Source organism: Lolium perenne, chromosome 7, assembly GCF_019359855.2.
Source record: "Lolium perenne isolate Kyuss_39 chromosome 7, Kyuss_2.0, whole genome shotgun sequence".
Taxonomy (NCBI): Eukaryota; Viridiplantae; Streptophyta; class Magnoliopsida; order Poales; family Poaceae; genus Lolium; species Lolium perenne.
The window spans coordinates 131,203,661-131,213,980 of record NC_067250.2 but is presented as its reverse complement, the minus strand read 5'-3'; the positions used below and the strand labels follow the sequence as shown (position 1 = coordinate 131,213,980).

The following is a 10,320-nucleotide window of genomic DNA, read 5'->3' as shown; positions in this document are numbered from 1 at the left end:
TTTATAGAGTGGATGCACTCATATGCCACCAGTACATTATCAGTGGTGAGACGGCCAGGAACAAATGCACTTTGCATAAGAGAGATCACATCAGGTAATTCTTTTTTCAGTCTTAGGGCCAACATCTTAGAGATTATCTTATATATAACATTGCATAAACTAATAGGCCGATATTGAGTAACTGTCTCAGGGGTCTCAACTTTTGGAATCATAACAATTGTTGTATCATTCCATCCTTAAGGAATAATTCCATCCTTCAGGAATGTTTTCTTTATTAGATGTGCGCCCTGCCAAATCCGTTCTTGGGTGGAAAAATACTACTCTTAAAGACAATTAGTATTGATTAAACTGGACCATCGGATCTGTTGATTGAGTGGTTAATATTTTCCGGTCCCTACCGTAAAAAGCCTCATATATATGGCACTTGCCGCACGCAATGTCTTTGAACATAGTAGTATGTAGCATAGAAAACAAATAGATATTGGTCTGCTAGGGTCCCCAAGTCATGTATCCTCCAAAAACCACATTTTTCTACCACCGTTGACAATGGTCCTGCATTACTAACTCATGAATCTTATTTCATAGGGAGCAACATTAGAATTTATCTCTTCTTGAGACAAGGTCTACAACAATGATCCTTGTTGGCTAGTTTACAATCCTATTTGTTGATCAGGCATCTTTTTTATGTCATGGTTTGATTTCTACCTCAAGATCGTCATGGTAGTTTTGATGGCCAACATTGTAGCCACAAAATTATCCTTAAGTTAAGTTAAATACTCTATATGCCAAAAGCCTAACTTCTTCGGTATTTTAATTACTTTTCTACAACATACCATGTAATAGTAGTTAATATTGTTATCTAGTAGCTTGTAGGAGTATTTCAGAAGAATATAATTTTTTTTGGTAAATGGAGGTGTTAAGGAATGGAGACGACAACCGAAAGTTCCAAATCACCTACACCACATGTGCTAGAAGAAAAGAAGAAGGGGGAAACCTACTGTATGCTAGGAGCATTGTTTCATGTTCCCTTATTTCTTGTCCAAAGGCCCAAAGTCAATACATGCTTCATCTCTAAGATGGAGGCATGCTTCTAGTGATCCTAGGTATGGTAAGACAAATCAGCCAAACTACTTAGGTACTGGATTTTCTTTCCTATTTTTGCATAGGTTGACCTATTTCCTTTCCTATTTTTGTGTACAATGAAAAATTTCCCGATCACCGACGAATCGAACTCGGTAGGTCTTTGTCACAAAAGGATCATGTGGTAAAAAAAACATCTAAATTACCATTAAAAGCATTTTTCATAATATGTTGGACCGACAAATGGAACATACCTTGATATTTTAAGATTGGCTAATATTGAAATTTTTAATGCAATTTCAGATCCAAATATATTTCATTGCCTATTTAATTTGGGCAACTTTAAACCTTGTCCATGAATGTCGGGAATTTCCTCCAAGATCATGGCATACTTGCTTGCCCTAATCCTCCCTGACCTTCTGTCAAAGTGCGAGAGTGCCTTCGTAAAAGAAAAGATGCATCCATGGAAATTTCATGCACATTCAAAAACTAAGTAGGGAGGTCCATGCTTCAAATTCTCGTACACTTGCCATAAAGATCAACATCTCAAATTCTTTCGATTATGTTAGATTCTCATACCTTATTGAGGGCATGCATAACTTGGGATTTAACTCGACACCACTATGTAGGCCTTTCCATGCCCACAAGCTCTTCTAGGATTTGACTCAACACACGAACCCTAGGTAGCACCCCTTATATGCATGTGTGCGGGATGATCATCAAGAGGACCCCTATCTCTGATACTATTCACAGTGGCCACTGATCCACTTTAACTCATCGCCAAGATCGTTTCAGAGAGGGGCTATTGAGACCAGTTAGCGTTTGCACTACCTCTCTTGCATAGTCTCGCATTAATAACAATAAAATTCTTGTGATGCCCATGAAAGAGCTTATGACTTCAGAAGTCTAGCGGCCTCATCACAAATTTGGAAGATATACTCCCGGCCTTCCCAGTTGAGTTCACCTTGTTCCTAGGAAAGCATCTAGGGTTGCCGCTGCACTTCCTGTGGCTTAGAAAGTTTGAACTGTAACCCTAATTAACAATATGGCATCAAGGCTCCCGAGGTAGAAGGGGAAGAACCTTGCATGTCTTTCTAGAATCGTAATGGAAATAAGCAGTGATAACAACCACAAACACTTACCACATTACTTCCATTCCACTTTTGAATTGGACTCATGACAATAAAGACAAGATCTAGTGTAAGTTCACCTAGAGCGGTGACAAGGGCGAGCATGCCTAGGGAGGGCCTCCTTGGTAAGCTGGAACATAGTTTGACACCCAAAGGATCTAGGAGGTTTGGGGTGGTTGACTTTAAGATGTTCGGTCGTGCCCTAAGGAAGAGACAAGTGCGGCTAAAATGGACTTATATTTTTTTATAGTGGGCTCAAAGCCCCCATGTGAAAAACACGAATATGGAGTTGTTCAAAGCCTCCACATAAACTATGTTGGGCATGAGGAAACCATCCTATTTTGGCATGTAACAGGTACGATCGAGGCCCAATGCGATTATGTGTGCCCGAAATTTTCAGGATTGCAACCAAGAAGAGCGTAAATGTGAGCAAGGAGTTTGAAGACGACAATTGTATCCATTCTATCTCACGGCTTAACACGCTTATGCACTAGCACAATTCATGGACACATGGTCCATGAGCTCCTCCACTAAACCAACCAGACATTGTCACGTAGAGGCAGACTTCGGATGAAACTATCATGTGGCCTCGGCTTACACAGAGCACAATTTCAAGATTCATATCCAAAATTCAGAACCGAGAATATCTATATGGCACACACAAAAATGGAGTGCAAGTTCTTCTAATGGCTTCCCCTTTATAGGAGCAATCTGACTAGTGACATAGTAGCCATTTGTGGATGACTTCATGATTCGAGATGCTAGTTGTGGTTGAATGCTCCGAAAATGGAGGTTCACCTATGCGCTTGAGTCCTTTGAACGCTAGAGTTTGTGCTAGGAATCACTTGGAAGGAAAGAAACCGACGAATCGTCACCAGATCAAGGCAAACCCATGCTGAGGCGGCCATGTTGGCGTGGGAAAACACTTGCCGTGTGGCTGGGAGTTTAGCACCCACACATGAGAGATTCCACTGTTGCATGCTTAGTGGTTTATTGTTGTGTGTGTTTATGTGGGTTTTGTCATGTTCCTAGATATGCCTCTAGTTTTATATGTTTGATTTTCTCCTCTTCTAACGAAAGACAATGTTTCCGTTGGTTGCTCTAAAATCTCAACATAAATTTGTAACTATGCAACTTGTCGATAGATAAAATGGTTTTGCTAATTCTGAATTGATTGAGCATTGGCTTAATTCCCGTCCAATTTCCATACCGTTGAATTGCATTGAGATTATTGGTAGCTATGAGTTGCAACTGTGTAAAAATATCCTAGACCACTGAATTTGCTTCATAATTCGTGCTAGTCATGAGTTGCAACATGGATTGCAACTAAAAATATACTTATACCATAGGATTGCTTGGTCATTTGTAGTAGCTATGAGTTGTAACATGCCATTTGCGGCCTACACGCTCCGAAATCTTTTAAGGGAGGCCCGCATGTGAATTTGGTGACGTTTTCTCTCTTTCTGCCGGTATTTATGCGCTCTGTGTCTCTCTCTCTTGGACATCACTGAATTTTATGACTTCTATAGTCCACGCGTTGAGGCAACATTCGTCTTATATATTCTCGTCGCAAACGGAGTGCTCAAGAACACGACTATATTTCCGTTAAAAAAAGGTTCAGCACAGATTCAACCACACGCGGGGCCATGCCCTTTTTCTAGCAGCTGAGGAGATGGCGCCACACTTGCTAGCAGCGGAATTTGGGGTCTCGGCGTCGGCAACCTACCACGACCGGCGGGCAGAGTTAAATCCACCGAGAGAAACAAAAGGACAGAAAACCACGGGAGAGCTCATTTAGCCCAGCCGTCCTCCCTCAAAGTCACCCACCTCTCTTCCCAGCCCCCATTTGGCACGCCCGCCGCGCATTAACCTCGACTTCCCGGATCCAACTAATTTTGCCGCCGGCGCTCTGTCCATCTCTAGAACCCATATATAGCGCGTCCTTTCGCCTTAAATCTTCGCCTCCTTCCATCCATCTTTCGCCTTAAATCTTCGCCTTAAAGCTAAACAGGTCTCATTAGCTAGCTATAGCAGTCGTTCTCTGACTTCTCTCACTCCCTAGTCAGTAGTCACTACACGAACCCGACGCACACGCTCTCTTTGTCTCTTCCTTCTTCTTCTCTTCCCTACAATGACCAAGCAACGACAGAACAGCGCTTCTATCGCCGGAGAAGCCGGTGCAACCGCCACCGCCAGGCTGAAGCCGAAGCGGACGCGGAAGAGCGTGCCGCGGGAGTGCCCCTCCCAGCGCACTTCCGTATACCGCGGCGTCACGCGGTACGTCCCGTAATTTGCTATCGTTATATCTCTTCGTCGAAAGGAGAAGCTGACACGCGCGTGCAGGCACCGGTGGACGGGGCGGTTCGAGGCGCACCTTTGGGACAAGAACACCTGGAGCGAGCCGCAGAGGAAGAAGAAGGGGAGGCAAGTTTACCTTGGTGAGAGACCTCTCCCTCTCCCTCTGCTCTCTGTCTCAAGCATCAGCCGATTGGTGGTACAGTAGTTGACAACGTTGTGCTTGTGCGGCGTCGCAGGAGCGTACGGCGGCGAGGAAGCGGCGGCGCGCGCCTACGACCTGGCGGCATTGAAGTACTGGGGACGCGACACCATCCTCAACTTCCCGGTACCCATCCTTTCCAGAGTACTCCTTAAGTCCTTATCACATTCATTGACGCAGCGCCGTCCCTGGAATTAGCAGAATGTTGGCCATGCCTAGGACCTTTTCAACTACTGTACACTGATATAGTACTAACTCTGTCCATAAAAGGATGTCACAAGTTTGTCTAGATTTGGATGTATCTAGACACTCTTTAGTTTATAGATACATTTAAATTTAGACAAATCTCCGACATCATTTTATGGACGGAGGAAGTAGTATTTTTCAAATACAACCCGGCCCGTTTGCATTCGTCAGTCATAATTCTGGACAAAATGAAGTACCCTCTCGGCGCAAAAAAAAAACCCTCTCCATTTCAAAATGTAACTTATATTTTTGCAACCCCGGAAAAAAATAAATTGCATGTACCCACATATATTACTTCAAAGTCAAAGACTTTACAGCTTTCTTGATTCATGGTTCCATTTGCTGGATGAAACCTTCTGCAGCTGTCTAACTATGACCAAGAGTGGAAAGAAATGGAGGAGCAGTCCAGGGAAGAGTACATCGGGTCGCTCCGGAGGTACACAAATAGCTCCAAATTTTGACAAGTTGTTCTGCCTGTGATCAGACGGCCCGGCAAATGTCACGCCCCAAAAGTTTTATCCTGAGATCTCACACACAGTGTTTTACACCTTTCTGACGCAGGAAAAGCACTGGCTTCTCAAGAGGGGTGTCCAAGTACAGAGGCGTCGCAAGGTAGTGCTGATCTGATCTAGACTCACACGCTCTAGGTTTATACTGAACATTTTTTCAGATTCGTGAGAAAATCTCTGAAACCAACACATCATTTCTAGAAACTGATTTTCTTCAGACATCATCACAACGGAAAATGGGAAGCTAGGATTGGGCGTGTGTTCGGCAATAAGTACCTCTACCTAGGTACATATGGTAAGCTACTGATCCTTTCTCAAGACACAACTTCTATGGATGAATGGAATTGGAATTATCGAGTGAACTGATGTCTTGGTGAGGGATATATTCTCTTTATCTGAGTCATCACGCGGTACCAAAAGGTAGGTGTTCGTGTCGTTAGTAGATTGGTACGGTGGTATTTCTCTTGTGAGCCATGAGGGGAAGTAAACAACCAGTGATGCTCTTTGCACTCATTCTATTTTTGTGTAGAAACACTTTGCACCCATTCTAGACCTTTGGTAGCTTTTGTATGGTAAAATGAGCATCATAATGCAGTAAAGCAAAGAATGAAAAGACAGCTGATTAATTTGTGTAACAATGTCACTGAGTTCGAAAGCAAACATTCTCTTCACCGTGTTCAAAATAAGTAATTTTAAAACCATGACCAAATTTTGCATCTCATCATATGATATATTAATTTTTAGAAGAAAAGGCAACATAAATATTTCTGGGTAATACTATGTAGGAGCAGTGAGGCACTGCCCACTCAGCTAGCCAGGTTTTTGAATTGAGTAAGGCCAAATCCAAAATCCTTTGCGGATAAGATGTATCACAAGAAAAGGAACACATGCCAAGTGTGTCCCCGAGTTCTATACTGGTAGGCCCGGCTCCACTGGTTGCCACAGAAATATTTCGTATGCCCATGCTAAATGCCAAATCAGATGGTTTTGGCAGGGGTGGCCCCGTATTATACTTAGTACTGATTAGGATGGACTCATTCCCGTGTCAACTGCAAACAGAATTGCAGCACCGAGTGACGCATCTGCACTTACATCATCATCTTAAAAACTTCATCAACTACATTTAGGTCTCCATAAATCAGCATGTCAGCCATATAAATTCCCAACCAACAGGTGTTTAATTCACGGTGGCTGACAAAATTAAACTGGTGCCCTGGTACAACACTACTTTCAAACTGATTTGATGCCCCAACAAGAAGATTGCTTCTCTGATACTGTCATATCCAGCATTCATGTGCTTGTTTTATTGGGTGCTTGGGACGCTGGGATCTGCGTTCTAACGGTACTACTGGCGTCGGTCGTCTCCCCAGGACGAGCCAGCAGCACCTGCTTCCCAAGGTCCCTCCTTGTGCACGGTAGGGTAGTGGAGCTCGGCCGGGGATCCTCAACCACGAGCTCGATCAGCACAGCTATCCTCGCAGGCAACGAACAAAAGTAAGCGACAAGCGAGATGGGTTTGCCACGCCATACGTCTGATCCCCCTACCGGAAACGTTCCGGCCAATCCCTCTCGATGCCTCCCCGTTGGGAACCTCACTGTTGTTATTTGCCCGGAAACTAGGATCTACCTTGCCGTCTTGGCAAATAACGGAAAATTGGAGTTATGTTCGATTTCATAGAGGTTGTTGTGAAAAGAAAAACGATTTTTCTTTTCTTTTGTAGTATAACACTGACAAATGACGATCTTATTTTTTACGTGTGGCCCTGGCAGCAACGCAAGAGGAGGCAGCCATGGCGTACGACATCGCCGCCATCGAGCACCGCGGCCTCAACGCCGTCACCAACTTCGACGTCAGTAGCTACATCAAGTGGCACCACCTCTGCCGCGCCGGCGACGCCGAAGGTCTCCAAGGTCCAGGCCAACTCCCCGTCGACATGGCCCCACACCCCACCGTCGATCTCGACGAAGCCATGGCCGCCGCCGCCCTCCACAAGCACGAAGACGGCCAACTGCTACCAACCCATGTGAGCCCGCCGTCTCATGCGGCACTCGGCCTGCTGCTGCAGTCGCCCGGGTTCAAGGAGATGATCGAGCGAAGCGTTGCCTCCGAGGGCAGCACCCGCTCGCCGTCTTCGTCTTCCTGTTCTCCTTCACCTCCATCGCCGCCGGCGCTGACCCAGCAGCAACAGCAGGAACCCGAATATAGCGGTGGTGCTTCATCGGGGCGATGCAGCTTCCCGGACGACGTGCAGACCTACTTCGGGTGCGAGGACCACGACCACGACGGTGGCGTCGGCTACGCGGAGGTTGACACCTTCTTGTTCGGGGACCTGGGGGCGTACGCCGCTCCCATGTTCCAGTTCGAGCTGGACGTTTGATTTGAATTATTCAATGTGTTACGTTTGTAGATGTTGAAAAGGAAATGGCTCAAGTAGGATCAAGATAGTGGGTGATATTGGGACAGGGGTACAAGTTCACAGCAATAGTGGAGTCAGGATAAATTATCAAACTTGGTATTGTTAGCATTAATACATCATTGATGGGACATTTTTAACATAATCTGATCAAGCATTGGAGCACCTCCTAGGTGGCGGCTCCGGAGGGCAACAGCCCCAGCACAAGACCTCCCTCACATGGCTCCCCTAGACGCTGGCGGTGGTGGCAGCGGGCTAGAAGGTGCGTCAGCTGGATCCTCTATGTGCGGGGGTGAAGCTCTGGTGGGTGCGCGGTCGTGGCTCTCTCGGCAACTGGCCAGGCGGGCCGGTTTTGGTCGCGTGGGCCACGGCTGTTGCACGTACCTCGTCAAGCCAGGGGGGGTGATGGCTAGTTGTGATGCGACGATGGACACCTCATTGCTCATAGTCATATGTCGATGTTTCCTATTGCAGTGGAGGTTCTGAACCTCCTTCGTGTTGTTGGGCAGCGGATGGCGGCATGGGGACATGTTCGTCCACATCATAGAATAAAGGTGGCGGTCCTAGGGTTTCTCTCGCGTCAAGATGAAGATCTACTGGATGCTTGTCCTCCTTGATCTAGCTGGAGTGTCGAGTTCCGCAAGGCTCCATCAGCGACTCCCTTGGGTGACTCATGCCTGGAGATTGTTGGGTCGGATGGGATTCGGTCGTGATTTCCTATCTTTTTTTCGATCGTTTGGTTTAAGGAGGGAGTGACGCGAAGTTCTGCTATCTGTTGCCATCATGGGACATGCCTTTTTAGTTTAATGGTGAAGTCAGAGGCGGAAAATGACATGGAAGACGAGTTTTGAGAACTAGTGTTGGTGGTTTGAGGCTTTGTGTCGATGGTGAACTTGCTTGGTGTTTCGGGTTTCACAACAGCATCATGCGAGTGGGAGCGAGCACAAGAGAAGTACAATGTCTTACCTTTTAGGGTAAAAATTCAAAATCTAGCCTTAACTGGTTGTGTCTGGTAATGTCCTTTTTTAAGGCATTGTTTTGAGAACGGAGACTTTCTCCGGTGTGAAGCCATAAGATCTATGATTGGCCAGTGACAACGTTTGCGCACTATTTCCTTCTTGAAGGCGTCACTTTTTCTAGAACTTGGACTTCACATGTTGTCATGGTGGTGTTTAGCGACTCAGTAAGCGCTTTGCGTTGAAAAAGCAGACTCTTGCGTTTATATTTTAGATAAAATCAATTTTTTTTTGCTGCTAAGCACCTACGCAAGAGTCTAGCATTGTACATGCCCTAATGGAGACGATCGGCGCAATTTGTTTCCCAACCAGCTCTCTTTCCATCCTCAACATTCTCCACATCAGCTAGATGTTTCACGCATCGTATGTATTCTCCACATCTGTAGTTCTTCGAAGGGTGACACGGAAACTTCAAGGAGCAATCAACTTTGAAAGCGCATCTTTTACGTAGAGCGCAGAAGAAAATCATGGATTCCCTTGCCACACATACGCAAAGGAAAACAATTTTTGTAGAATTTTATTTGCACATACATGCACATGCTCCCCACATGGTTGGACATGAGACACGTTAAAATGGGCTCTTTAAAAACTCATTAAAACAATGGGATTCAAAATAAAAAAAATTATTTAGATTATAATACGTGTGACACATGCACCTTTACTTGTTTTAGACAACCCGCTAAACTTTTTATTGATCAATAGCATCGTTTACAGATATCATTGCATAATTTGGAGTTCCGAGCCAGGTATGGCACCCAACTCGCAAATAAATTATACTAGTTGAATGCCCGTGCGTTGCTACGACTTGTTTTTTTCTCACATTGTGTCAATACAATAGTTGTAAAAAATCATGTGTATCAAAACCAATATCTTGACGATAGATTGATCCAAATTCTCTGTGGATTTGGCACGATGGTTTAGGTTCGAATCGTCGTCGTAGAAGTACAGTTGCAGATGTTCCGGACGAGAACCTGGCCCGAACGAATGCACGTTGTGGTACATCGTTCTCTGTGCTCGGAACGTGTACACCCCGGACTTCATGTTCGTGTAGTTGTTGTCGAGGGTGACGCCAAGGGTTGTGAAGGAGAAGTGGCCGTTGAAGAACCGGATGCTCTCCCTGAAATGCCGAGAGTCCGCATCAGAGCTAGACCAGAGCCTCATTAGTTCTGGTATAGGTTCCGGTTCAAGCAACTCGGTTTGCCCATTCCGACAGCAGAAACCGTCGGTCTCGTACTGGAATTTCTTGGCCTTGCAAATTCCACAATTCTCCGCGTGATTTAGGATGTGTGTGCTGTCTGGCAGGTTTGAGTAAACAAATTCAAAAGGATCATCGTCTGTGGTGTCCTTGATGGTCGACTTGGTTCATCGAAGTCCATGTAATCAGCAGCGGAACCTGCAATCATTATTGAGTTATAGATTATATATATT

General features: G+C 45.3%; 1 protein-coding gene across 1 annotated transcript; it reads left to right on the top strand.

Annotated features, from left to right (window-relative positions):
- Nucleotides 1-4,043: 4,043 nt before the first annotated feature.
- Nucleotides 4,044-7,871, top strand: LOC127318454 (AP2-like ethylene-responsive transcription factor At1g16060). Its single transcript, XM_051348943.2, has 7 exons — nt 4,044-4,487; nt 4,554-4,648; nt 4,745-4,833; nt 5,316-5,389; nt 5,515-5,565; nt 5,681-5,757; nt 7,233-7,871. The coding sequence occupies exons 1-7, from the start codon at nt 4,342-4,344 to the stop codon at nt 7,838-7,840; spliced, it is 1,140 nt and encodes a 379-aa protein (XP_051204903.1). The 5' UTR covers nt 4,044-4,341; the 3' UTR covers nt 7,841-7,871.
- Nucleotides 7,872-10,320: the final 2,449 nt, after the last annotated feature.

What these genes read in the sequence shown, in the direction of transcription:
- LOC127318454 (XM_051348943.2), top strand. Translation starts at nt 4,342, where the DNA reads ATGACCAAGCAACGACAGAACAGCGCTTCTATCGCCGGAGAAGCCGGT. An exon ending in AAGTACAGAGGCGTCGCAAG is followed by an intron (nt 5,566 to 5,680) that starts GTAGTGCTGATC and finishes GATTTTCTTCAG; the next exon opens with ACATCATCACAACGGAAAAT. An exon ending in CCTCTACCTAGGTACATATG is followed by an intron (nt 5,758 to 7,232) that starts GTAAGCTACTGA and finishes TGGCCCTGGCAG; the next exon opens with CAACGCAAGAGGAGGCAGCC.